The sequence below is a fragment of the Cuculus canorus genome, chromosome 20 (genome assembly GCF_017976375.1).
Source record: "Cuculus canorus isolate bCucCan1 chromosome 20, bCucCan1.pri, whole genome shotgun sequence".
In the NCBI taxonomy this organism is placed as follows: Eukaryota; Metazoa; Chordata; class Aves; order Cuculiformes; family Cuculidae; genus Cuculus; species Cuculus canorus.
The window spans coordinates 2,147,504-2,174,937 of NC_071420.1; the positions used below are offsets into that span (position 1 = coordinate 2,147,504).

Consider the following 27,434-nt stretch of genomic DNA (forward strand, 5'->3'; position numbering starts at 1 on the left):
ACACTATATTTATTAGGTCAATAGTTCATTTTAGCAATACAATTACAGAATATCACAATGCTGGTTACAAACATAGTATGGTTCGATGGTTACATAGAAGGTTGGGCACTGCAGTCCATGAGAAGTAGGATATGAAAGTCTCGACACATTAGTCTCGACACGACAAGTAGGGTGGTCTTCCAAATCTAGTAATGATCAAGATACTCTCATATAAATGAATGTGGCACTACAGGTAGAGATTCTGGTTTAGAGGTGGTTTTCGTATAAGCAGTTCGATTTATACAGTTATACAGTTCAAGCAATATCTTTTTTAAAATGCTATTAAATTAAAATCCCCTGTAGTTCAATAAAGTATAAAAATAGTACTGAACCTGGTAATATTCAATAAAATGTAGAGTTCATTCACATCATTAAGTAGTAAAGAAATTGTAAAGTTGAAGTTACCATGGCAACATCGCTTCCCAAAAAGGAATATACATAAAAGAAATTACACATATGGTACCTGCGACAATTATTTAGCGATCCAACACTGAACTTGTGCACCACAAACCAAGTTTCTAAATATCTCTATATATTTATATAGTATATATCTTTTTCATCTTAAAATTTACTTTTGAAACGAAAAAAAAAATGTGCACTTCAACAAACTCACTAAGGCCACTCATGCTATAGATACCTAGGATTGCAATGAAAGAGTTAAACATGACCCTAGAGCACACACCTTTATATCACCAAAGGGAAACCTGTTTCCACTGCCTAAAACGTTCCTGAGATTTCGGGACAAAAGCATCACCAGCGCTGCCAATTCTTCATACGTAATTGAGTTTATTTCTAGGTAAAGGGAGTTTCACACAGAAATCCTGGCAAGGCCAAGAAACCCAACATGCAACAGGCCGGTCGGGTCAGACATGGAACAGCCACAAAGACTCAGATTTGCAGTGAACGTTCAGCCAGGAATTTTATTATAAGGAAAAAAAGGAAACCATGATCTTTAGATAAAACAAGGTTTCCACAAAGGCAGCAGCGGGAAGGATCTCCGAAAGACTGATACCAGCAACATCTCCCACGCTACGTGCTGCTGGCCTGCAAAGTCAAATCCAATCCATAACAATCAAGTCAAATTTCTGTCAATAGCTTCACTCCTGTTTTAGGCACGGTGCATTTTCCTTTTTGTACTCTACCGAAGCGTAGGACTAGAAAAAGGACATCAAGTTAAATGTGCATTTTGTGTACCATGAGAAGCAGCGCAATGGCACTTTTTGCAAACTTGAAACTGCAGCACGTTTAAAGAAAAAACTCCATTTTCAAAGTTACAGAAGAACACCGTTGTCCTAATAAGTTAGAATTAAACAACAAAAACCCTTCAAAATTATTTAACAAAAACTGTGTGCAAAAAGAAAAACAACTCTTAAACGCTAGGTATTGACACAGAGTGACGAGTGCACCTGGAGAGCAGGACAGGGAGGCAGACACTCACTGGTTGTCATCTAACACCATGCTACAGAAGTGACCAAACAAGTGTTTGGGGCCAAATAGTCACTGGTTGGTTTGCTTCAAATAGCTCAGGGATATATCTATTTTCAGACCTCCTTTTACAGCTTTCCCTTCCCCTTTTGTCAGCTCTTTAAGTCTTTGTGTACTTCTGCCTTTCCCTAACAAGTCACCCGGAAAAGCCCCAGGGGAGAAATCCCAACGCCACCTTCCTCCCTCCTTACAAACCGCAGTGTTCGCATAGAAGAGGACACACAAATTACCGGTTCAAACAACTTCACACTGGAAATAAAATATTAAGGGTTTAATTTCAACAACAGTTAGAATTATTTTCCTTAAGTTGACTGCTGTTCTCACCACTGCATCCAACTGATCCGGGGTGATTAAATTACTTACCTTCAAGAAAGACTCTGCAGACTCATTTCAGTGGATTTCCACTCACAGGTGGAATTTGCCAGCACCGAACAGCCCCTGCTCAGCCAGCAGAAGGTGTGCTGTGCGCACAGAGAATGGCAATCGCTAATTAACTTGATCTAGTGGTTCATAGTTGGCTGCTTAAGTCACACAGGGTAAGAGGTCTCCCAACGCACGAGGCTAACCTGCAGCTGCCACCCTCAACGTGTCTGGAAAACCCGTTCTGGGTAGGACAGGGGCGAATTCCCAGTTCTGCCTCCAAGAGAAGGAAGGAAAATAGAGGCTTTGTGTTGGAGAGTTCTGCACTGAAAAACCACACAGCACAGAGAACATCAGACTTCTCACCCTGCTCGTCTCACTGTCTGCTGCTGAAGTCATGGAATATCAAAATAGTACAAGTTCCACTCCAGCACTGGTGGGAGGGACACGTCATTGACCTCCCCCGAGGTCAGCCACTCGGACTCCTACTTCCACTGTACTCTCAAACAAACTGCTGTAGCAGCCGAGACAGGAGCAGTAACCAACGACTGACACCGCAGCATTTCAAACATGTTCCAGATGCCAACTAAGACTCAATTTAGGAGATTTCAGAACTAAGAACCAGCAAGAACGGATTTATGCTACTACATGGAGAACTACCACGTCTGCAGCAAGAACACTATTAGGTGAAAGTCCCAAGCCACGGCCGAGCTGTCAGCAGCGCACTTTGCAGGCAGCTGCAATGTTCTGCAGACCTCCTGTAACTTTAGCCATGGGACACAGCTCCCTTTCTCCAGACTTGACGTGCCTTGGCATGACTAGACTTGCAGGGAGGCTACAATGAGAAGTTCAACCCAAGAGTCACATGAAAGGCGTGCCAGTAGTCCTACGAGCATCACTACAGCTACTCTTGGCTAAGTCACATTTCTTGGCCAAAGTTCATTACCAATAAGAATTTTGGGTGTCTTTTAGGACCTTAATTCCTTCCAAACAAGTCAACACACCGAAGCAGATAACGTGCTGGTGAAGTAGCTTTAGGAAAGAAAGAAGTACATCCACGCAGCAAGATCCAAGAACAAAGCAACCAATTAAACAAACCGAACTAACGCATCTGGTTATCGGACAGAAGCAGAACACCTCCCTCGCCTGCCCCAAGGTGAGAGCTCTCCTCGTTGTACTGACTCGAAGGCAAATAATGAAACAGATATGCAAACCAGAGCCAAATTAACAGCAGTGGTTCATTTTAACCACTCTCCCTGGTATCAGAAATGATGCTCCTCATCCCAAACACAAAGCCTTGAGATCTCTGAGCTGCCTTAGTCAAAAGCTGGAAATGGGAGACCCAAGACCGGAAACCCTGATGTAAGAAGTACTCTCCAGATAATGCAAATGTAAACCCACGTACCCCACACTTGTGCAGTACAGAAATCACACAGCTCCTTTAGGACAATTTGAAGCACACCTTCCCTGCCCAACTTCCGGCATCAGTACTACAGACTTCATTTACTTCTAAATAGTTTCAATAGGACTTAAGAAAGAATTCATAAGAACTTTGCCCACAGCACAGGGCACTGATGAATCACATTCAGGGATAAAAAAACCCATTTTGCCTTGTAGAAAGCAGAGTTTGTTTGTAGTACCCAAAGCAGCCATAAACATAAATTGCTATAAATAAATTAGACTGTAAATCTACATACAATTTTAAACTGGATTTTCATTGAACAGCCATTGACAATATACTGCAGTCTAAGTATTAATACCACAGGGTTTTTTTTAATGCAAACACTTCTTTTCACATCAGTGAAGACAGTTCGAGTACGCAATCATTAAATCTGCATTCACTAATGACGTAACTGCATTTTAAAGTTGGTATTATTCAGCCTTTCTCCCAAAAATACACTTGAAGGCACCAGGTATATGAACTATTGGCCTGTAAAATTTCAGTTAAGAGCCATTAAGCTCAAAGTTGTGTCTGAAATTCGTGTTTTTTTCTCTGCACTCTCTCTCAAAGACTAACAAGAAGCTTTCCCTGTCCTAAATTTCATGAACAATTAAAAACCAGACTGCAAACAAAACATCCAGTCCAAGCCCTGTAGGCACTGTGCTTGGACCGACCTCCATGGCCAAGTTACAAACCCCTGAACACAGGGGAGGAAGGGAGAAAAGCCAAACCTGACAGAATCGTGACCATAGGAGCACTGCTTGTGCCGCTGTAAGAACTGAGGTAACAGCAGTGAGTTGTTCCTAGTTTGCTACGTTACAGACTTTCAGATGATCATTACCTCAACATTAAAAAATAAAATAATCAAAAAACCCACCAAACCAAAAAAACAAACCCACACAACCAAACAGCCCCCCCCGACAGAAGAAAAATTAAGACAAGCAAGTGAGAGAGGCATCATTAAAGGATCTTTACAGCTGACCTCTGCTTTTTAAATTAACATAAAGGAATCAGTTTATGGTTGTACTGTTGTTTAATGTAGAAATCAAGCATCACAAAAAAAGACCTGTTGTGCTTTTTGGCATTTTTCTGCTGACCCCTGCAAACTGTACAATAAATTGTGTTCTCCAGAAACACATAATTGAACTGGATTGTAATACAAAACTATTAACTGGTATAAACAAGTTACTGCCTCAGTTATTAGAGTAAGCCCGTTCGACAAGGAAAAAAAAAAGATGGCTGCAAATAGTTAAGCGTTTCTAGTTTTTTGCCTGTGGCATTGACATTAATATTTGTTTAAGCTCACTAGGTAAAGACATGCCATCGCAACCGCTAAAGAACGTTCACTTCCTAGTTTTGTATCTATTACATGAATATAATTTGCACTGATCATACACCTAAATGAAATAATTCTACCGTAAATGTGAATGCAGGGGCAGAAATATTAAATTAAAGCCACTGGTCCAAAAACTGTTTCTAGCAGGCTGGTCCACTTTTGATTTTCCTGGTCCTGTTCAGAAGATTAGCACTCTTGGTTGGTACCAAGGAAAACGAAGATTGCTGGTCTACTGGATCTTCTATCGCTTACAGTTGAACACTGGTCCAGTTCAGGATACTGAAACCAACATAAGGCGGTTACTTGCTTAACCACCTATCGTGGTTCACACGGAGCGTGTTGCTCTCCACAGTGGTTCTTTGCCACTCTTCTTCATAAGGCAGCAGCCAAGGCTGGGGCATTCTCCCTCTTCTCGATATTTACGATTAAGCTTTGCTACAATGCCTACAGTAGAAAGGCCTGTCTCGTATCTATAACACAGCATTTATTCTTTCTATATATCAGAAGAAAGCTCCGGATGAAACCTTCCATTCATAATAAGAATGCAACTCTTTTGAACTCAAACAGTTTTATTTAATGTTTTCTCGCAGACTTTCTGCAAAGTAGCTTCTTTTAAAAGAAGAGAGAAAGAAGGGGTTTTCAGGAATACCAAGTTAAAAATGTGAGCCGAACTACACATGCCATACACATGCTGATAAGAATTTAACACACATTCGTCCGTATGGGCACTCTTCAGTAGACTGGACCAGTGTTTCAATGCAAATTCCAGCCCCCAGAGAACTACATGGTTTAGATTTCACAGTATGACTTTTCCCCTCGTAACCTGGGGAAAAACACCTTAACTGGTTAACTGACGAAGTTCCTAGCTACTCTGTCCATCAACACTCTGAGACATCAGAAAAGACTGGACCACTTCTTCAGTGGATTGAGGGCTGGTGCTTACGTCCTCCAGAGCATCTGTAACCGAGAACTGCCGATCCCGCAACCGGTTCCAATTGGCCAAAATATTGTGGTATTCAAAAACCTTCTCGTAATTGCCAATGGAATTGTACAGTTTAATGAGACCTCTGTAATCATATTCAAGTCCACTGTATCCTTCACCAAAAAGCTTCTTTCCTAAAGAAATCCAAAAGAACACAAAATCAACAGGGTAATCCACTCACACACTGCATCTTATTTCTCATGTTGTTCTTACCAACAACATGAACCTTTTTTGTTATAGCAAATGAAGAACACAAGCAGCATGCAAGCTGCCTGCATGATGGTTTGAATTTTATCTGGCTTCTCCTTTAAGGATACAGTGACTTGTCCTCAGGGACTCTACAATCAGATCATTAATTGCACCACAGCTTTACATGCATCAAATCGACCAATCGTGCGAAGGTGGCAGTCATTTTGTGTCCCTATTTCACTCCAAATTCAATTTAAAAAGTCAAGTTGGTTTTCAGCTTTCTACCTTAAGATTGTATTTTGTTTTCTGTAACATATTGTATGTAACTGCATGAACTAAGATTGTCTGTCACGATACTGGACTCCAGCATGGCCCAAAGATACATTCGATTTGGAATACTAACTTCAATGCAAATTATAATGGGCAAGAAAAGCATTCGCTGATAGGCTGACAGGCACGATAGTTTTACATTTCTTTCAGATTCCAACTACATTCTGCACCAAGTTTTAGCCACCGCTCCAAAATGCCGTCTAGAAGACAGCACCCAAGCTTTTAACTTTAACACGCTTGTTAACAATTCTTCATGTAGTATTAGAACTGCTGGTGTCACACACTTTAAGAATCACCTACCAATTGCTATGGATCTCAAATACAGCTTCTCGGCATTTTCATATTGATTCATATCATAGTTGTAGAGAGAAGCTAGATGACCCACTGACAGGGCAACTTCATAGTCTTCTTGACCTAGAAGCTGCTCCTTAATCTGAATTGCCTTGATGTGCATTTCTTCTGCTTCCTATGAGGATCAAATTCACATAGGTCAGTCAGACACCATTCACCATGTCATAGAAAGAGGAAAAAGAAAACAAGATTTAAAGAAACATAACTATCAAGTGGCTAAATTGTCTGCAGTAATTGATATAAGGCAAAAAGGAAGCCGAAACCCGAATTGAGCTCTCCAAATCCTTTGTTAAGTTGATCAGCAAAATACATTACTTTTTCTGTTGTCAAAATTGCTGTCACTCTCTGAGGGCGTTATGCATCTTCACCACTTCTGCGCAAAGCTTTGGAGACATGAATTTAAAAGTACAAGTCTTCCATCTATGAAACTACCAACATCACTGACTCTGACAGAATTATACATGTCTTGCATATCTTAAGACTTTTACATCAATATAATCTTACCTTAAACTTTCTCATGGACTGATACAGTCTTCCCAGGTTACCATAGTGTTTTGCTGTCTGTACATTAAACTCCCCAAAGGCTTTTTTAGCCAGCTGGAGTGAGGACAGATGCAAGTCATGAGCTTCTTGAAGTAACCTCTGCTCAGTTTCCTTGTTGTGACAGTCTATTGCAATCTCCTCCAGAATAAGTGCTAAGCACAGAAGAGAAAAACCACCGTCACTGTGTTCCCAACACACATATGTTAACTGTAGGCAGCAGAAAGCCACCTGCCTAAGACGTCTTGGGAAACATCCTACGGGGCTTTGTGTTTATTAGAAACTGTTTTCAAGCAGGTATGACCCCCATATCAAGCTCCGAACACAATTTTATATTCTGTATTTCTATTCCCCACCCCTGCCGGGTCTCCCAGTGAAGTTTTAAAGCCTCTGTATTTTACAAGTGTGTTGACAGAGAACATGGAGGATTGAAAATAATCTAGAATCACCTCCACTCGAAGAAAACAACTCACGTTACACTGGCTCTGTTAGGGAGCAGGATAAACGCATCTGAATGACTGATTACAAATTGTCCCATTAATACAATTAAGGGTACTACCTTTAACTCTCTTTGAAGATGCCAAGAGAAGATGGTCTTCTGGGAGGATGTGAGTTATAATGCCAATAGCACGTTCAGCATGGAACCTGGAAGAGTTTAAATGAAAAATTCAACACGCATATATAAGTCAGCAGCTGAATGATAAATTTCAGAAACATTTATGCAAAACCCAGATGCATTTAAATTTTAATTGGAACGTCTGTATCATTTAAGAACATTTTTCTCCACTGCCAGTATTAAACTTGCAACCAGCACCTCAAACGCCGGTACTCACAGAGCATTGTCGAATTTTCCAGAACTGTACTGGTGAACATAGGAAGAGTAAGCCAAGTCTTCATGAGCTGTAGCTACATGTATGTTTTTACCTCCAAATACTGACTGCCGGATATCTAGAGCTGTCTGAAAGAGTTGAGAATACCATTTCAGCAGTTAGCACAGAAAAAACTAAATCAACTATTATCCACCTCTGTGAATTAACAGTATGTGAGTTTCTATAGAAACATGAGAGATAATAAATACCAGGAGAAACTGAGACAGACCTTCAGTCCTGCTGCATACCTGATAGATTGCAACCGATTGGCATATATTGTCTACGTTGAGCAAGTAAAATCCGTAGTCTAGCAGCGTATCAGAATATTTGGGGTGTTTGGCTCCAAAATGCTCCCTGTAGAGGCACACTTACATTACAAATTGAGGCAAGTTAAGCATAATTTTAAAAGGGTTTTTTTTTGGAATGTAACTTACCGAGCAAGGTATACTGCGTGTTTTATCAGCTGTTCAGCCTTCTTAAATTCACGTTTTACAACACAAGCCTAAACAGGTTGAAATGAAATGAAGCACATAAAAAGGTGTGTACTCGGAATTCATCTCTTCCAGATATTTGCCCAATTGCTAACTACTATTTTTAATTTTGAAACAGCTACTAAAAGACTTTTCAGTTATTTAAGCAAAGGTTGACAGATAACAGGAATAAACTTCTATCTCAGGCTGCTGTAAATGCCTAACTAAAGGGCTGGAACTGTACCTAGCCTAGATCAAATGGGAACAGGCCACTTTTCATGGAATGCTCTCAGGTGAACCCTTTCAGGATGTCCACCTGCACAGCTGTAACTCAGTTTTAGAAAGAAAGAAAACAAAACTTTTCCCAGTTTGGAGACTGAGGTGGACCAATGAAACAAATAAAAAGCGGTAAGGCTCATGAAGAGAACCTGATTACCCAAGTATGCTGGAGGTACCACCTATCCTCACCCTTTCTGGGTAGGTAATTTAGGCACAAAAGAAACATGGAAGATTTTAAATTCACCTTTGAAGCTTGTCGCAAAACATCCACTACTACTTTTACAGGCAGGCCAACTGTGATCTCCTTCATAGCTTCTATACACCATTTATAAGCCTGTAGAACAAAAGGGACCATCATCATGAAGCCAGAACTTCACTACGTTGCAATGTTAAGAAAAACATTACTTAGGTCTGAAAAATGAACTGGTCATTTACATTACAAATTATTAAAACGTTCTGTTTAATTGCTTGTCTAAAGACACTTGTTCAGATGTGTCTTAAAAGACAGACTTAAAAGTGCTCTTAAGGATAATGTGCAAGCCAGTATTTTATACTACCCTAAGGTAGGTGTTATTACAATAACTTTTACAGACAAAAGGGTTATTTTATAATCTGCAAGTAATCCTCACAAGTCCTACCGTGCAGAGAACTTCCTGGTCACTGTACTTGGGAGCTAAAGGCAAACCACAGTTTACACAGTGGTTTTACTGAAGACAGTTATTACATACAAGAGGTGCAAAGAACTATTACCTGTAATCTGCTCTTTGTTTCTAGCTACTAGAACAAGCTCTTTAGTATTTCATTTACAGATGAACAATGCCAATAAATCGCACATCATTTGTTAGTGTTGGTCGAAGTTAATAGTTTGTAGACTAACTCAGAGCAATACACAGAAAAAAAAATGTCAATAAATCAAGTATTGCTCTGGTACCGCCACACAGGTACCAAAAAAGAAAGATCTGGAACTCCAGATAGAGAGATAATGCAGATAACGAGCCAGCCATGGAACATTCTAGCAGATTTCATAACCAGTTCTCTGAGGAAAAGCAAAACTAAAATCCCACTCACCTCATCGTAGTGGCTCTTGGCAAAGAGCAGCGCGCACAGCTCCCCGTAGAGCGCTGCTTTGTTTGCTTGCTGACCGTGCTTTGCCAGTTTGTCCATGTAAGACTGAGCGAGTTTGAATGTTTCTTCTCCCAAGTGATATTTACAGTTCCCATTTCGAACATGCAGCAACCTTGGGAAGATGTAAAGACATCTTCTAAATGGTGCCTGAATAAACCATTTAAAGTACTGCACAGACGTACAGTTTGGTATCACACTTACATGGAACTGGGCTGCCATCCCAAAAGAATTGCACTGTCTGAATTCACTAACACAGAACTATTTACAGAATATTGTTTCAGTAAACCAGCTTTTTTGTCTATTGCATGGCAAGAATTTTTACTGTTTGAGATGTCAAACGGTTTTACACACTGATGCTGTTTTACACACCCAATGTTCAAATCACTTGGGTGTGTGGCTTTGTTTGATTTTTCATGAAACGCATACTTCAACACACTGACAAAACTCCATTTCCAAAATGCTAATACACAGTATTAAATCCCTTCTTCCTCCTTTACAAAGTGTAGCAAACTGAAACGCACACTTTGTAAGCGCAGACAATTAGTTTTCGGGCATCGCTGCACTTTCTGCTCAAGCCTTAAGCAGCAAAGTGCTTCACAAGTGGGCATTTTTTTGGTTTGGGCGTGTCTCCACCAGAGATTCAATCACATCCATTCGACATGACAGCCAGCACTGACTTAGCACCACCACCGCAAAAGATGACTTTGTTGACCCAGTTCACAAGAACTCAAACACCTCACCCCCTGCCTTACCCCATCTCCTAACCTACTGTCTCTCCAGCTGACGGATTAACAGACACTTCAGGAAACAACAGCCAAAAGTAGCCAATAAAACACAGGCCTAGTCAAACATACTCTTGTTTCTCTAGAGAAGTAAGAATTTCAGCTTCTAGCATCTATTTAAAACAGAAATAAAGAAGTTTGTTCCTTAGCATAAGCTGATGTTTATTTACTTTAAAGAGACATTACAAGCATCTTGTGTTGTCTTACTTCAAGCCTAAAGGGCAGAAATTGAACTCTAGCATTGCAGGCTAAGAAAAGACAGCTGTTCCTCCTCTACTGCAAATCCCACCATTTAGCACACACAAAATCTTAGTAAATCAGCCTCCACTGTCCCTTCTGGAAATCTTTTATTAGACAACGGGTAATAGAGGCTGGAAAACATCAGGTGAACCTCGCAGATCAGGAGGATAACATAACACAGGAAGAGAAATACAAAGTGAGGCAAAGCAGAACTTCACATTGTACCACAGAGGCTAAAATGCTGGAAATGGGAGCGAATGCACAGGCACAGTACTTGACACTCTTTATGACAGATTATGACAGATCTTCCAATAAACTGCTAAGGGGGGAGAAAGGAACAGAGAGGTTTTTGATCAAAGGTTTCTCTTCTCTATTTCTGAGTAGAGATGTGTAAGCTACTGTAGCCATGCCTCCTGCAATAGCAAAGTAATACTAAATAAAATACTAAGTAATACAAAAACTTGGTCCTATCAATTCAGCTTCTAATGAAGCCTCCTCCTATACTTTCTTATTGGATGTATTGTGAAACAAACAGCAACAAGAAAGGACATAAAGTTCACATTTTCACAGGAAGGGAGCGCCAAGCAAGCACATAACAGATGTGTATTAACCACACAGGGAGAAGATCAAAAGGAAAGACCTTAAAAAAACCCACCCTGAAATGAGCTATACAAACAAACCCCAGCTTCCCAATGAGGAACAAAACATCACGGCTCAAGAACAGAAAGAAAAAAGCAACAGCCACATTTTTTCTCAAAAAATGCCTGAGAACTAAACACGATGCAAAAGCGCATTGTGTTCTCGGTCATAGGCAGCAGAAAACATCCTAACATCCCAGCAACAAGAGATGGGAATTTTAAAGCAACCAGAGAGAAAGACTAAGCAATTACAGTTCCCCTAAAGAAGGAAACCATTTTCCCTACACCATTCCATTGGGAGCTGCTATGCAACATCAAAAATACAAAGCCCAAATCCCAAGTAACAGCATAAGCCAGTAGGGATAGGAGTGCAATTTAGATAAGCGCCTGGGAAAGATAATATTCAGTATCTGAATGCTACAGTGATAGTGCCTAAAAACAAAGAAATCTACCAAAAACCCAAGCTAAACCTAACCAATCTTCTAGGATAAGAAGAGTTTATGTGATCCAGTTTTGAGTAATAAAAAAAAAAAAATCTTTATTACTCCAAAGGATTTTTAGAAGATAAAGCTGAGAGGAATAAAAAAAAGCTAGGGCATTTATGCTAATAGCTATCCATCTTCTTTGATGTCTGCAATAATAGCTTTCGGGGAGTAACTTGCCCCCACTCCCTCTCAGTAAAATCAATCTCTAAGAGCATACAAATGGAGCAAACAATGCCACACAGCAGGTTGGGAAGTCTAAAAACACCAGGAAAAAAAAGAAGCAGCAGCAAAATCTGAAACAATGAAGTGGGAGAACCACATATTCATATTATGTATCTGTGCCTTACTGTTTAACATAGAATAATGAGAAAAAGCTAACCAGGAGTACAACACAAGCAGAAAAGTAGTGTATATGCCTGTAGAAGTCTCAAATCTTCAGTTTCTCTATATAATCTACTACTGCCAGTACAAAAAAAACACTGTTAAGTCTAAATAACACAAAATTTTACATCTATTTAAATGGCATCCTATTAATAATGCAATGTATTGGGCTCCTGGGATTAGATTTTCTAGCTTTTAGAATAAGAGCACCCACGTTTTTAGAGCATCATATTTTCAGAAGTTGGGACTTAAATTCAGTTCAAATTCAGTTCTCTTAGAACCCCACTTAACTCCAGTGCAACCACAGTGGTAAGAACAAGACACTCTACAGCAGGGATTCATGGGTAACACTGAAAAGTTTCTTACTGCCTCACAACTTTGAAGAGGAGTATGAATACTGCGCTCTCCCACAAAAAAAAGGTGTTCAGATCTTACATACTCAGCACTTCTGGAAGTGTTTTCAATTCTTTCTATTTGATACATTTCCAAATAAGTGATGGCAGTGTTTGATTATTTGGGAAATGCCTGAACACACAGCAGTGTCTCCTCACTCACACGGCTGCCCAAAGGGACCTAATGTTACATGCAGGCCACCAGCTTTCATTACAAGAACAATGCCTGTCTCTATCCCAACAGAATTAACATCTCCAGTTCAGAAGAGCTTATTCTAACACTGGATGAAAACACAAAATGAAAATTGTCCCACAATTGTGTGGGCTGTATGCTACTATGCAAAGCTACCTTTCCCTTCTTTTCTTTTTTCTACTTGGAGAAGGGCAGGGAGTTTATTTTTAAGGCAATTTCTCCAGCTTGCCAAAGAGCGCAATACAACTAGGAAACTTTTTTTAGATTAATTAGAAGGCAAAGAACCAAGTTCTAACAGTGGTACTATATATACATCATTCCCCAATTCTAGGAAGGTGTTTGTGTGTGCCCAGTCTTCTGGCATCATTTTATTTCAGGAATGAAAGCCAATGGTAGCTGGCAGAGTAGAACAAGAAAGAACAGCAACTGCTGCCACGGCCTCCGGTCAGCACACAAAATAAGCAGCTTCTGGCAAAGCCTATTAACTCTTCATATTTGCCCAACCATAAACAAGATCCAGTTTTTTTTTTTTTCTGAGCAGTTTTCCAAAACAAGTTCTGCCTTACAGCCAGATAAACACAGTCCATACTTTGTTGTTCATTACAGCAGCTAAAAATATAATCCTATTTTAATATTGCTCACTAGCGCACAGGTATTCAAGCGCATATCTCACAGCACACAAAAGAGGTCAGGCTGTTGCCAACAAAACTGACTTGACCACCTGCTCCACACTGCATTGCACACTTGTGGATATGCAGACCTAAGAGCAGAGCAACTAAGAACTAAAAGTTAAAGCTGAAAGGGAAGAGATTTAGATCAGATATCACGAAGAAATTTTTTACTGTAAGGGTAAGGAGGCCCTGGCCCAGGCTGCCCACAGAAGCCGTGGCTGCCCCATTCTGGAGGTGTTCAAGGCCAGACTGGATGAGGCTTTGAGCACTCTGATCCACTGGAAGGTGTCCCTATCCATGGAATTGGATGAGCTTTAACGTCCCTTCCAACTCAAACCATTCTATGACCCTATGATATTCTTTGAAGCCTCCGTGAATGGAATTTGTATGTCAACAGACCCCACCACAAGCCTTGAGAAACAAGGCAGACACAAAACTCCAATGCCTCCTAAAAGCAAAAATTCTTTTTCAAAAGTTTAAGCTGTGGCTGGAGATGTCCACAAGAACTGGAAATCTAGATATTTACCTTATACATAGTTAAGTATCTCAGCATGGAGCAAGAGAAGTCACGGGAATCAAGAAAAGTATGTTTCCCTTTATCACCATGTTTATATCATTTGAGTTTAGATTTGGAAAATTCTTTCTGCAGTAAATATAATTTCAGCAAACACAAAAACGTAGCGACCCTTCAGATGCAAAAAGCCGTTGAAAAAAGCAGGGTTCTGAACCACTCTCACTGTCCAGCCCCTGTTAGCCATAATGTTACACAGAAAGGCAAAAATGTAGGGTTTTTTCCCCCGTTGAGCTGTGCAGCCCATTCACAAGCTGAAAAGCACAGATTAGTATAAAATCAGCACCTTCTGACCTCCCCACTTGAGCCAGGAAAGCATTTTGGTGCAGTGGAATACTAAGGGGAGCTTCAGAAGCCTGATAACTCCAAGGCAACTGGGAACACATGAATGCATACTTCACAGTAAGATATGTAGGAATTAAAGATGAGCTCACCTTACACAGCATTCTACAGCACGAAACCAATGAAAGATTTCATCATGAAGCGTGCATAACTGAAGGCAGGAAAGAAATACCTTCTCAGCATCGCTGTACCAGCCTGCATCTGACAGAAATCCCCCTGAAAAAAATCAAGAACAAACAAATTTCAATAGCAAACTCCACCTTTTTAACAGAAAAGCGTTTGCTCAAGTTTTGTAAGAAGACCACTTATCTCATGTTTCATTACAAATAAAAAAAAAGACAGGAACAGATTAGTTTGGTATTCCCCATGCCAAAATACAGAAAGTTATTGTTAATTCACTTGAGAAAAAAAAGCGGAAAAAGTGAGAGCAAAGGCAGCTTTTTTCTCCTTCACAAAACAGTTCTGACAAAATTTTGCAGCACTGCATAATACATAGGGGAATCCTGTCAAGGTTAAACCCTCCTGTCCTGAACTGGAAAGGATGAAATAAGAGTAGAATAATTCTCCTTCAGCTGAGGATGACTTTTTAGTATTACATAGTTTTCCTGCAGTATTCTGTCAAGAAATACTTAGCAATACTAAAATTATGCAAAGTCTGCAAACAAATTTTAAATCTAAACCATCTGCAACAAAAAATAAATCTATATTCTTAGATATTAAAATCCAATATATTTTTCTTAAGACACCAAGTAGGTTTCCAAAAATTATATTCCTAACCCACACAGGTTCTTAAAACACTAATCACAGACATGAACTTGAAAAAATTAGCTCAGCTGAGGTTTGCAGGAAAGACTGTATCCTTTTTAAACACCCCATCAACACCAGTTACCTAGAACAAAACCAATCTGGATTGCTTTTTCTTTTACAGCAGAATCCGATTCTGCTATGTAGGAGCACCGTCTACTGAAAGAATAGGCCAGTACAGAAGCAACTTTTACTCCATGGTCCATCAAAGCCTGAAAACAGTGATGAAGCAGATGTCTGAAACAAAAGAAAACAGAATTTGATTACACATGAAGTTTTTAAAACACTGCAGTCAGTTGGCTTGAGTGCCATGAATTCAAATGATTAGTGATTTAGAGAAACAACTCCAGCCCGCTCTCAACCAAAACCAGATGAATACAAGCGTAACTGTCAATCTCAAAAGCCAATGGATCACAGTTGTTGGATTATTCAACAAATGTGTACGCAGAATTCTTCACAAGGATACCCTCCAGTGTCAGCAAAACATAAGCTACCCACACAATATTAAAACTGGAGAACATTTTAAGCTGAAATTTAGAGGGGGAGGAAGCCTCAGATCCAGCCTTACCCCACAACTCCCATAGATACCGCAGATAAATGAGCAATAACAAACCCATTAACATCACAAGCATTCAAACAATGGGAGGGAGGTATGTCTAAAGACTCAAAGCTTATTCTGGTTACAAAGAATCAGATGTAAAAAAGTCAAGTTCTGAGTATAACACCACAAAGTGTAATACTTAATGACAGGAAAACTCTTTAAATCAGTGCGATGCTATAAGCTTCATAGCCTTTCACCTACAATTTGCTACAAAGCAAGAAACTTGGACTGTTTTTGCTCAGGGACTGGCTGGGCATTGATCAGTTGGTGGTGAGCAACTGGATTTTTTTTTTTCATCATTTGGATTTCCTGTTTGTGCTTTTTTTTTTTTCTTCTCTATCGTCTTCTTTTTCCTCTTTTTAAAAATTAACTTGTCCATGTCAACCTACAATTTTTCACACTTTTACCTATCTAATTCTCTATCTCACCCCACCAGTGGTGTTAGTGAGTTCTGAGACAGGAACACACATCTTAACCTAGTTCATCTGTAAATCTAAGACAACATTCCTTCAGCTATTAGATGGGCTTGTAAAACCAAGAAAGTCAGTGACATTTTCCAAATTCAAAACCTAGATCCAGAGGCAAGTGCTGAAGTGAGAATTACTGATATATTCAGATACTTACCTTTTATCTAAGGCTCGTAGCACCTTTGCAAAAACTTCTAGTTCACAAAATTCACTGCCCAGCTGGCACAAGCGTCCCTGTTGGTAAAGCTGACAGATAAATATAAGTAAATTTTAAAAATTAAGACTGAGTCCTAACTCCTAAAGTTAGCAAAAATACCATTAAGAGCTTCTTGGGTACTGAAAGTTTTGAAGACGTTTAAATGGCACAGAACCCAGCATACAGCAATGCTGGATTTTATATTATGTATAAATATACACAAAGGCCACACCCACAAGTTCGGCAATGGGTGACTCACCAATACTCAGTGCTAAAGACCGCCAGGAGCCTTGACCCCATTAATTCCAGAGCTTACACAAGTAATTCCTGCATTACTAAATGGGAAATCCCAAGTGAATCTGCTCATGCATGTGTGAAAAGCAATGGCTACTTTTAAACACAAACCAATTTGTGACTGCAGATAAGCAAATATACGAGGTGACTTGTTCATAAACAACAAACCAGAGACAGTTCTTTATGCAACACATGGTTAAATTGCAGAGCTTTCTGTCACATTATGCTATAAATACTAAGAATTTCCATAGGTAGAAACAAGACTGTACAAATACACAGCAGGTAAATCCATTGCAGGCTGTTAACTCCTGATCTCATGAAGCCCCAGAGCCACAAGTTACTGAACACAGGGCAGGTGACCTCTGGAAGCACCACCACACACATCCTCGCCATAGCCAGATGTGCCATCCCAGTCTGCTAGATGCACAGCACTGGATCACACAGGATTGTCATACTACAGCTGTTTGTTATGTTAAACGTTCTAGAAACAACACACACAGACAACATTTCTCATAAAAGAAAAGAGAAATCTTTGTGAGGCACTAACTCCATAGGGTAAAAGGGAGAATCTGGAAGCTCGGGTCTCGCAGGCACTTCTCTCCGGAAGCTGCATCCTCCAACACAGGCCCTTCAAGATAAATTTCTGGTCTTCCATGGAATCTGGGCTATGTGATGCAGGGACTGGGATAATGTAGTGTACCAGCAGACACAAACCAGATTATACACTCCAGTTTCACATCACCACGAGCACACAGGCAAAGCACTACTACGTTGCACTCTGAACAGTTATTCAGAACGTCCTAATTTTCAGTCCCTATGTTACAGCATACAAACATCCCCTGTCCAAGATGGGCATGTTCATACCTACAGCAAGCCCCCCTCATGCTATCTAGGCACATTTCACAGCTATGAGAAACATCGACACGAGGAGTGCAGGTACCCTTGTGTAAGCAAGAGTAAGGCCAAGAGAGCACATTACTTAGAAATGCTTGGTTATAAACACAGACGTAGTGAAAATGTTAATATTCTTCAGTTTTAACAGTGGCTTTAAAAAAAGCTAGTATTGATAAGCATCTTGTGTCTGGTTCAGTTTTTTCTCCACCAACACTGGAAGCAGATGAATTAGCATTCAAAACACAGCATGTGAAAACATCTCCTCCAGCCAAAAATTTAGTTTCAGTCAACACTTCTTATAAAAGCACATGACACAGATTCTACAGCACAGCAAGTTTGTTATTTTAACAACAGAACCTACAAAAACTCTTCAAACATACTTTGACCTAATAATGTCAATTGCTAGAAATTAGTGTTTTCCTTTTAGTCATCTATTTTATCAGGTGAAAAGAATAAGTCTTTAAAAAGCAGGTCAAGTTTGCATGTGAAGTTATTCCTCAGATAAAATACTGCCGTGTCCCTGTACTTCAAAGGGATCAGAGTTTCTTTTGAGGCGATGTTCTCTCTGGCAGTGAGAGAACATCCAGTCTGCTGTTATTTAAAAACTACAGTCATGGTTAAGTGTTCTCATTTTCTCCAACACAGCTGTCTAAGGGTATACTCTATAAAACTGAAAACTTATTTTCTGCAACCAAAAAAGAGGATTAAGTCTTGCCTAGTATTCCAGGACCCAAACTGAAGACAAACATCAATAAACGATGAGATCATTTCTGGACAAAACTAAGACATACACCCAAGCTATTTTACCAGGACTTAAAATCAAAATCAAAAGCATTATCACACATTTAACAATTACGCTTTCAAGCAAGTACACTACCACCTCCCCATGTCACCTTGCAGCACTAATTAAAAGTCCCAGAGATCAATCTGGTATCAGTTCACCAAACACTAACTCTATTACAACTTTTAAAATTAATACACTTATGAAGCTACATAAATATGTTGTAATATGCCGACTGCCACATGTGACTCTTAAATCCCCAATGAATAAATACCAGGGTGGGAAGGGAGAGAGAGGGGAGGTCCCAAACTACACCCTCAATTTTGATACTCTGATTATTTCAAGCATATGTAAAATCTGGCTTACAGGCAAAGGTCCAAGCCTGCTATCTGCAGATCTCTCATCCCAATTCAAAAGCACACAAACCTGCAGTGTTCTGGCACCCAAAAAAACCCTCAACCTATTTCACTGGTACAACCAGAAACAGAGTATCCTTGGGTCATTTACCACACTATTCACCCCATCCCATGACATACTGGCAAACAATGTAAGGTATTAACTAGCTTGAAGTCTCTCAAAACTGTTGCAGCTGTTACAGCAATATTGTAAAAGAAAATATGATGTGGAAATAAGAAAGTATACGTCAAACTGTAAAGCAATTCCAGGAGATTCAGTAACACTCATTTGTTCATTGAGAAGTAGTTGCAAGCATTGAAGAAATAGTTTTCTTGTTAAAGCTCCAGAGAGACAAAATTCCTGACCACAAGCTTGCTACATAACATGAAAACCAAAACATCGTGATTCAAGAAAAACATGCCCCAACAAGAATGGCAGAGGTTTGGACTTCCGAGGAACTATTCTTTTCTTAACAAATAAAGGCCTTTTAGACACAAACTGAACCTATTTGGAGCTTAACAGATTTGTTTTTCTTTAACTATAGAAAAGTGATTAAAAGGCTACAACAGGAATTCCAACTTCATCAGTTCACAATGTACACAGATTCTTGCACTGAAGACAGGAACCAAGGTCCAAGTTTTACACATACAGGCGCATTATTATACACACATGCAATCAAACTGTTTTGCATAGCTGTGAGAAAGCATCACGATCCTCTTCCAGGATCTAAGGCATAATATTTAACTTATAACACATTCACCTCAGCATTCAAAAGCTGCATACAGCGGTGTCCCCAATTAAACATATTAATAACATTAAGCAGTAACTTATCTATTATTATATCACCATGCCTTACATAATTCTACTGCCGCTCTTGTCAGACTTCCCCCTCTGGACAGATTAAGCTTAGGTCTAACTGCTTCCTAGCAAACCTCTGAAAATAAAGATAAACATATGTGAAACCGCTAGCGAAAGAAAAGCCATAACACAAGAGGAAAAGCTGTACGTTATTTGTACCACCAACACTCTGGTTTGTTTCACTGTGTACTAGAAGAGGAACTGTATCAGAAACAATTTGATAGAGATGCTCATATTGCTCCAGTTTGGAAGAAGACTGAAAAATAAATAGGGATATTTCAGTAAGAATTAAAGGCACAAGAAATTCTAAGAAGTTCCTCATCACATTTAGTAATGTCCAATAACATAATGTGAAATATCAGACACAAGTTGGGAAGGACTGTATACTCAATCAAGAAACATCAGTACTTGGGAGTATTTGGCTGTAAGCACGATCTTTCTTCCCTAACTGAAGAACGAAAAAGTTCCTTGAGAGTCACTGGTGCACTTAATCAACCAGTCGACAAATGACTCGGGTAGGTGGGGAGGAAAAGGGTTAGAAAATAATCAGTTAGAAATCCAGGTACATTTGATTATTTTAAATCAATTTAAAATTCATCTACAAAGCCTCTGAACAAGCACTAGTTCTACTGGATATTGTTTAGGGGATGAAAATCAAACTTCAGGGATCTTCTTTGAAAACACACTGTCTGAAAGGAGGTTGTGATGCGGTGGGTGTTGTCTCTTCTCCCACATGACAAGCAATAAGATGAGAGGAGATGGCCTCAAGTTGCACCAGGGGAGGCTTAGATTGAGTACTAGGAAAAATTTCTTTACTGAGAGAGAGAGTGGTGAAGTATTGGAAGAGGCTGCCCAGGGAAGTGGTGGAGTCAGCATCCCTGGAAGTACAGAAAAAACATGCAGATGCAGTACTTGGTGACACGATTTAATAGGCACGGTTGTGCTAGGCTGATGATTGGATTTGATCATCTTACGAGATCTTTTTCAACCACTATGATTCTATGATTTACTAGGCTGATCTTTACAAACCTCAATCCAATAAACAGCCAAGAAAAAAAAGACCAACCTTATTGAATAAGCCTAACTTCAGAGCCAACTTCTGGAGCCTCTACTTTCCCACACAGCACACTTCACATCTTCACACTCAATCTGCTTTCTGTGCTGTATCAGCAAAGTTTTTTGTTTCACATCTATACAGAGTCCAGCACAAGGGATACAAAGCCTGAGCGTTACAGTCACACACAATGTAGGATTCTCTGCAGCATGAACTGGGGAAACTCTGCGTGCTTTGAGGTTAAATCAGTACAAAGGACTTCAAGTGGAAAGAGGAGTGAATGTTTCAGCATGAGCTGAACACCTCTGTTCACGGTGTGAACATTCATTATCTGAATTATTATTTCTATTGTCTAAGATTCAATGATGATGCTGAAAAAAAACATATCAGGATTGGAAAACATAGTCCATAGCTGGAAGTGAAAAAAACAAAAGCCAATCGAGTAATACAAGTTAGAAAAAACAGTGAGCAAAGGCCAGAAGTTTCAAACCATTCAAGTCATAACAAGGAAAGATGGTTCAATTCTAGTCTTACTTTAGACTAGAGAAATAAGGCATATGTTAAAATAAAAAGTAACAATAATTGGAAATTACTGACAGAAGTGATTTTTCTCCTTCACTGTGAGGCTTAAATTTAAAAAGGAGGCAAAAAAAGGATACAAAAAAGGATACAAGCACTGATCAGTGAAGTCTCATTGCACACACCTAGGAACTTCAGCCAGATGATCAGAGCCATGGTTCATGTGTGCACACACAGAAATCATTACCATCTCCCACATACACATTTAAATTCCAACTCCCAAAAATACAGCAGCATGAGTGAAAACTAGTCTTGGTGAAGTCACACTTGAGGGGTCATAGCGGAAGTCCTACAAAATGGGGCCCATCCACTCTGGGATTTCTGACCTCCCTTACACATTGCTCGCTCGTGACCTTGTCTGTACTCCTCCGGTAAGAAAACCTCAGAAGTAAAGTAGCACAGCTATACCTCACTTTATGGGAAGTTCATTCTCTTCACTCTAATCAAATGCCCAGCAGACAGACGCCACAGGACAAGCCATTTTTATTCCAAGCTCATGGAAATTATGCTTATAATCTATCCTTAATCAGTGACAATACTGCAATGCAGAGAATGAACGCTCTATTTCTTGTTGTGAACAGTCAGCAAATTCCTGTTTATTCATTGTTTGGTTCCAAGAATACCCTGATGTGATACAAGAGCTTTTCTTAGCCAAGCTTGTTCTTTTCTGGATTAGCAGAACACAGCAAGGAGACATGATACTCCCAGCTACATCCATTATTATAGGAGTGGGAGCTATCAAGAGCTAAACTCAAAATCCCACAGTTGGACTCCAGACAAAGCAGGACCACTTCAAGAGTTTTATCTACTACTGCAAGGAAACAGCATGACTACAACCTTCTGGATTTTGCCTAAAAAACATAATGCAAAACAAGTTAGCGTACGGCACTTAGTAAAGGATACAGGTCTGCACTAACTAAACCAAATTCATGCAATCTCCAGTCGCTCCTGTGGTTCATGATCTCACCAAAAAAAATTCAAATAGCATTACATCCAAATTATTTTCAAGAAAAATCAATGTAAAGAAAGAAAAACACACAATCCAGAAAAGACACTTCAACAGGAAAATAATCATTGGATCAAAGTCCTTGTTAGCCAGCACAAGCCCAGGGTCAGCCTGCCAGTGGGTAGCTGCAACAAAAGCCTATGTCAGAGAAGACTAAAATGAAGGAAGCAGCATCTCTTCAAACGCACTATGAGAACCAAAGAAATGAGGTAATTACACATAAAAGAATACAAAAAGCTGAGGCATGGAGGAAAAAAAAAATCTACATAGGACGTTAACTGAACAGTAATCAGACTAGATAGTTCAGTACCTTATCTCTCTCCACCCAGATTCTCTACCTGAAATCCCTCAAAACACTATCCTCAACTACAAAATAGAATAATTTGATTTTCCTCATTTTGTGAGGGTCTTCTGAGGACTTAGGTGACAACTGGAACAAACTTTTTTTTAATACACTATTTTGGCATTTGCAAATGCTGCCACCTGCCAAATGTGCCCTATTTTAATTGAGATCAGTATAATTCTTTCTTTGGCTTCTGAAAGCTTGCCACCCTCTCCCTCTTCGTCCCCAAATGTGAGAAAGAGCACCTAACCAGTTTTGCTAGGAAACACCACAACCAGGATATATATAAACCTGGCAAACACACAAAGGAAACAAAATTTGATATGTTTGCACATTTATTTCCCTCCTCTCCCCACCATGCAGGTGTTACTCCTAACAATACTAGCAATGAAGCTCCTCAAAACACAACTGTGACTAATAAGACATTTCGTTATTTCTTTAGCACAGATATAGACTTTAAAACTTCCGGGATATCCTCACACATATTCTGCTCTGCCTCTATTATTTCTCTCACGGCTGAAAGAAAACATCAAATGCCACTTGAAAAAACACTCAGTAACATCCTGCTGGACCAGTAGAGGTTTCTTCTTTCACTACCGTCATGATTATTTAATATAGCCTTTTTTTAAGCTTCAGTTACTGTTTAAGAATACTACAGGAAGTATAAATATGTTTTGTATTAGGAATTTGTCACATTGCAGCAGAACATGTATCTTACAGAGTGCACAAAACGGAATGTTTTGCAACTGTCCCAGGTCTGAGTCCTCATTGTTAACTTCAAATGCACAGACTTATAAAGCACTTCCTACAAGCTAACAGTTCTGGAATACATGGAGTTAGAAGTAATTGGATTTGTCGAGGAATGGGAAATAAAGCCAATACACTATGAAATAGAGCCAAATGCTGGACTAGAGGGTACCCTGGGGAAAAAACAAAGACCAAGACGGTCTGCTAGCACTTCCTTCCCTTTTCGATAACAGCACAATGGCCATCTCTGCTGCTGTAATAGTGCTGTATCCTACCTACATCATCTTAATCAATGTGAACAGTTTGGCAAACTGTGCAAGATTGGCAAATACTAAGTTCAAATTTTCATAGCAGAGAGTATGACCAAGAAAAGAAGTCTTGTATGGCCACATCCAATTAACATCTGTGTATCAAAATGAAATCTGACAGACACTACCTTTCATTTTTTCCAAAGTCAGGGGCAGTTTCTCCAGTATCACAAACCATTATTACTACCAGCATAATAAAACATTAGTCACAAGTTAGCTGCGAAAGACTGGAAACATTTTTATTCCTTTGAGAATCACTTTCTCTGACTATTACATCTTTTTCAAGCTCTAAATGCAAGTATATTCACGCAAATCCTTAATTACTCACTTTTTCCCAGCTGTATTTGAAGAGCAAGTACTATTCCTTATGATACAAACACCTAACTGACACCTCTTCAACGCAGCAGCAACCACCACGTAGAGAGAATAAATTTAAACACAAACTGGAAGACTGTCAGTGACTTCAAAAGTTCTGTTTCTGCTTTAAAGAACTTGATGGTCAGGATGTATTGAACATAGCTCACCAACCTGAAATAGTATTTAATATCTACCTGATTTGGTAACTGTATCCAGAACCAAAACAGCCAAACAAGCACCATGTACAAGAGAACTGCCCAAAGGTGTGATGCTGTCCTTGTTCTAACCTAGTTCAGCTGTGTCCATTGTATTGCTACAGCCATCCAAATACAGAAACAAGAACAGTTACTAAGTGTTGTACAAGCACACAGGAAAGCACAAACACGGTTCCAAAGGGTTTGTAATCTGGGATAGGCTTCCAGGCACTCACTGCAGATAGACGTCTCTGCATTGGGAACACAGTTTAGCAAGGGCTGAGGACTCGCTCGCAGCACCCCATCCAAGGTTCAATCACATTTATGTATAAATTAAAGTTGAACGCGACTACTAAAGAGAAGGGTTTCTCCTACACAGGAAAGGGAACCCCATCTAGCAAAGACGAACCTACCCCTGGCAGCAACAGCAAAACGCTCAGGGCACCGTGTAGTCCAGTTTTACTTATTCTGTATCTGAAGACCTCACAGCTGTGTATGCATAAGAGGAACACAATTCCACCTCACACATGGCAGATCATCAAAGATTGTCCTGTTGTAACACACAGAAATACTAGGAAAAGCAATGCAAACTACTGCCATCAACAAAAATTAAACTGCCTAGTGATTAGTAAACTTACTAGAGAACAGGTACTTAACCTGTTTATCATCATCTGTCTAACAAGACCATATACCAATGTACACAAGCAGAACAGACAGATCAGAAGTCTCTTTAGAAGTCAGATACTCTGCTAGCTCTTTTTCCATTATGGAACAACTCCATGTGATTCTGATTCAATGCAACCACTGAAGAGTGCTAATAAAAGGATAAGAAGTTGATGATGTATTAAGCTCATCTACAGGTAAGTTTTCAAAGAGCCTAAGAATAATATACACTTGGGTATTTCTGTCATTAGAAGGCGGTTTTGGTTTTGTGCTTTTAAAAGCCACAGAGTACAATCCTTTCATCTGAAAGAATTAAAATCAGGACAGACAATGCCAAGGAAGTTTATTTGTACACTGTCATACCTACTAGCAGTTAAAAATAAACCTCAAAATACTCCTCCACATTGTTAGTTCCATGTCTTTAGGCTTTATCTGGCCATTGCCATACACCAATTCCCAATTCCATCAGTATTTGTGAGCATACTCACAGGTGACAGAAAAGAGGGTTCCATATTTCTCAGCACACCAGGCAGACAAGTAACAGCCGGCACACAGAGAATGTGAATGTCTGTTTTAACAGTGTAGAAACACTTGCCTTGTCATCAGTGAAGATGAGCCTTCCTTATTAATAGTCTTACTCTCCATATATGTGATGGCTACTACTCCTGGTTCATAAAGATTCATCTACCGACTTATTTCGTTTGGCACATGTAGAATTTTATAAATTTACTGGTAGATGAAAGAAGGGTTATCCCCATCTTAATTGGTTTTACACTGTTTATCTCCTGATGAATGCCCATCTCCAGCCGTCCTTGTACATGAATGGAATGCTTATTTAGCAGACAATAGGAATTAATGGACCATCTCAATGTACCTTTTACTCTAACTCTGGATATTTTAGAAGCAGCTGAAAGTGAAACAGCCCTTTCATGAAAGACTAATTTAAGGCTAATAAGCTATATCATTAAGTCTCAATTCTTTTCATCTGGTTCTGACTAGATCGTTAAAGAAGATACAAAAATGCAGCATACTCCGCTCCTTTCACCACTGACATCACCTTCTCCAATACGTCAGAAAAAAATAAAGAAAAAGAGAAAAAAACACATCCCAACACAAACACCTCCGCTCTACCGCCTCCACGGGGAGGGGGAGGTCTTTCCCGGAGGAAAAGCTCTTTCCCCGTGCCTCGCTGGGGAGGGGAACCCACGGCTGGAAGGGAAGAACCCGCGGCCCCCGGACCTCATACGGGCTGAGAGCCTACGGGTGGAAAGAAGGAACCCGCGGCCCCCGGGCCTCATACAGGCGGGAAAACCACGAGTCGAAGGGAAGAACCCGCAGCCCCCGGGCGTCAGAGGAACTGGGAATGGACGGGGGGAAAGAAAGAACCCGCGGCCCCCTCCCTGGCCTCCCCCGGCACAGCCCGGGCGGCCCCGCATAGGCCTGGCCCTCCCAGCCGGCCCCCTCCCCTCCAAGCCCCCCAAGGAGCGGCCTGGGGCGGGCAGAGAGAGGCCTGGGGCGGGCGGGGAGCGGCTCCTTCCTCCCTCCCCCTCCACGCCCGGCCCCGCTTCTCCCTCCATTCCCCCCAGGCCCGGCAGGGCCCGGCCCCGCTCATCCCCCACCCCCCCAACTCCACCGCCTTCCCCCCTCCCCGTACCTTGTAATACACGTCAAACTGGATGTTCTCGGGTAACGATCGGATATCCCGACGCCGGGCCCGCCCGTAACTATCCACCACGGCCGAGATCGCGGTGTTATAGAGTGTCTCGGGCACCCACTCCAGCTCCACCGCCGCCATCTTGGGTGCGCGGGGCCGCCTCCTCCCTCCCTCGCCCCGCCCCCCCGCACGCCCCGCCCCCCGCGGCCCCCCCCGCTGCGGGCTGGGGCACAGGATGGATGGAGGGCGCGGGGGGAGCGCAGGGTCCCTGGGTTGGGGCCTGCGAGATCATCAGGCTCAGCCATCCCTGTTCCCTGCTAAACCACCCCTGAGCACCTCGTCTACTCGTCTTTTAAACACCTCCGGGGATGGGGACTCAACCGCCTCCCTGGGCAGATGTTCCAGTGCCCGAGACCCTGATTTCTTCAGAGCGAAGAAATCCTTCCTAATGATAGAATCATAAAATAGTTTGGGTTTGAGGGGACCTTAAAGATCATCCAGTCCCACCCCCTGCCATGGGCAGGGACACCTCCCACTGGCTCAGGCTGCCCAAGGGCCATCCAGCCTGGCCTGGAACACCTCCAGGGATGGGGCAGCCACAGCTTCCCTGGACTACCTGTTCCAGGGCCTCACCACTCTCACAGTGAAGAAATTCCTCCTTATGTTTAGTCTAAATCTGCCCCTCTCCAGTTCATACTGTTCCCCCCGGTCCTGTCACCACAAGCCTTTGTGAACAGCCCCTCCTCG

The 27,434-nt window shown here is 40.8% G+C and overlaps 1 protein-coding gene across 1 annotated transcript; it reads right to left on the reverse strand.

Annotated features, from left to right (window-relative positions):
• APPBP2 (amyloid beta precursor protein binding protein 2) lies at window positions 1-26,849 on the reverse strand. Its single transcript, XM_054085087.1, has 13 exons — window positions 26,688-26,849; window positions 16,521-16,609; window positions 15,381-15,532; window positions 14,584-14,707; window positions 9,740-9,908; window positions 8,916-9,005; window positions 8,357-8,424; window positions 8,171-8,276; window positions 7,887-8,011; window positions 7,613-7,698; window positions 7,018-7,208; window positions 6,463-6,628; window positions 1-5,777 (listed from the first exon to the last, which is right to left on the reverse strand). Exons 1-13 carry the CDS (start codon window positions 26,826-26,828, stop codon window positions 5,524-5,526), a joined length of 1,761 nt encoding a protein of 586 aa, XP_053941062.1. The 5' UTR covers window positions 26,829-26,849; the 3' UTR covers window positions 1-5,523.
• Between the last annotated feature and the right edge of the window lie 585 nt (window positions 26,850-27,434).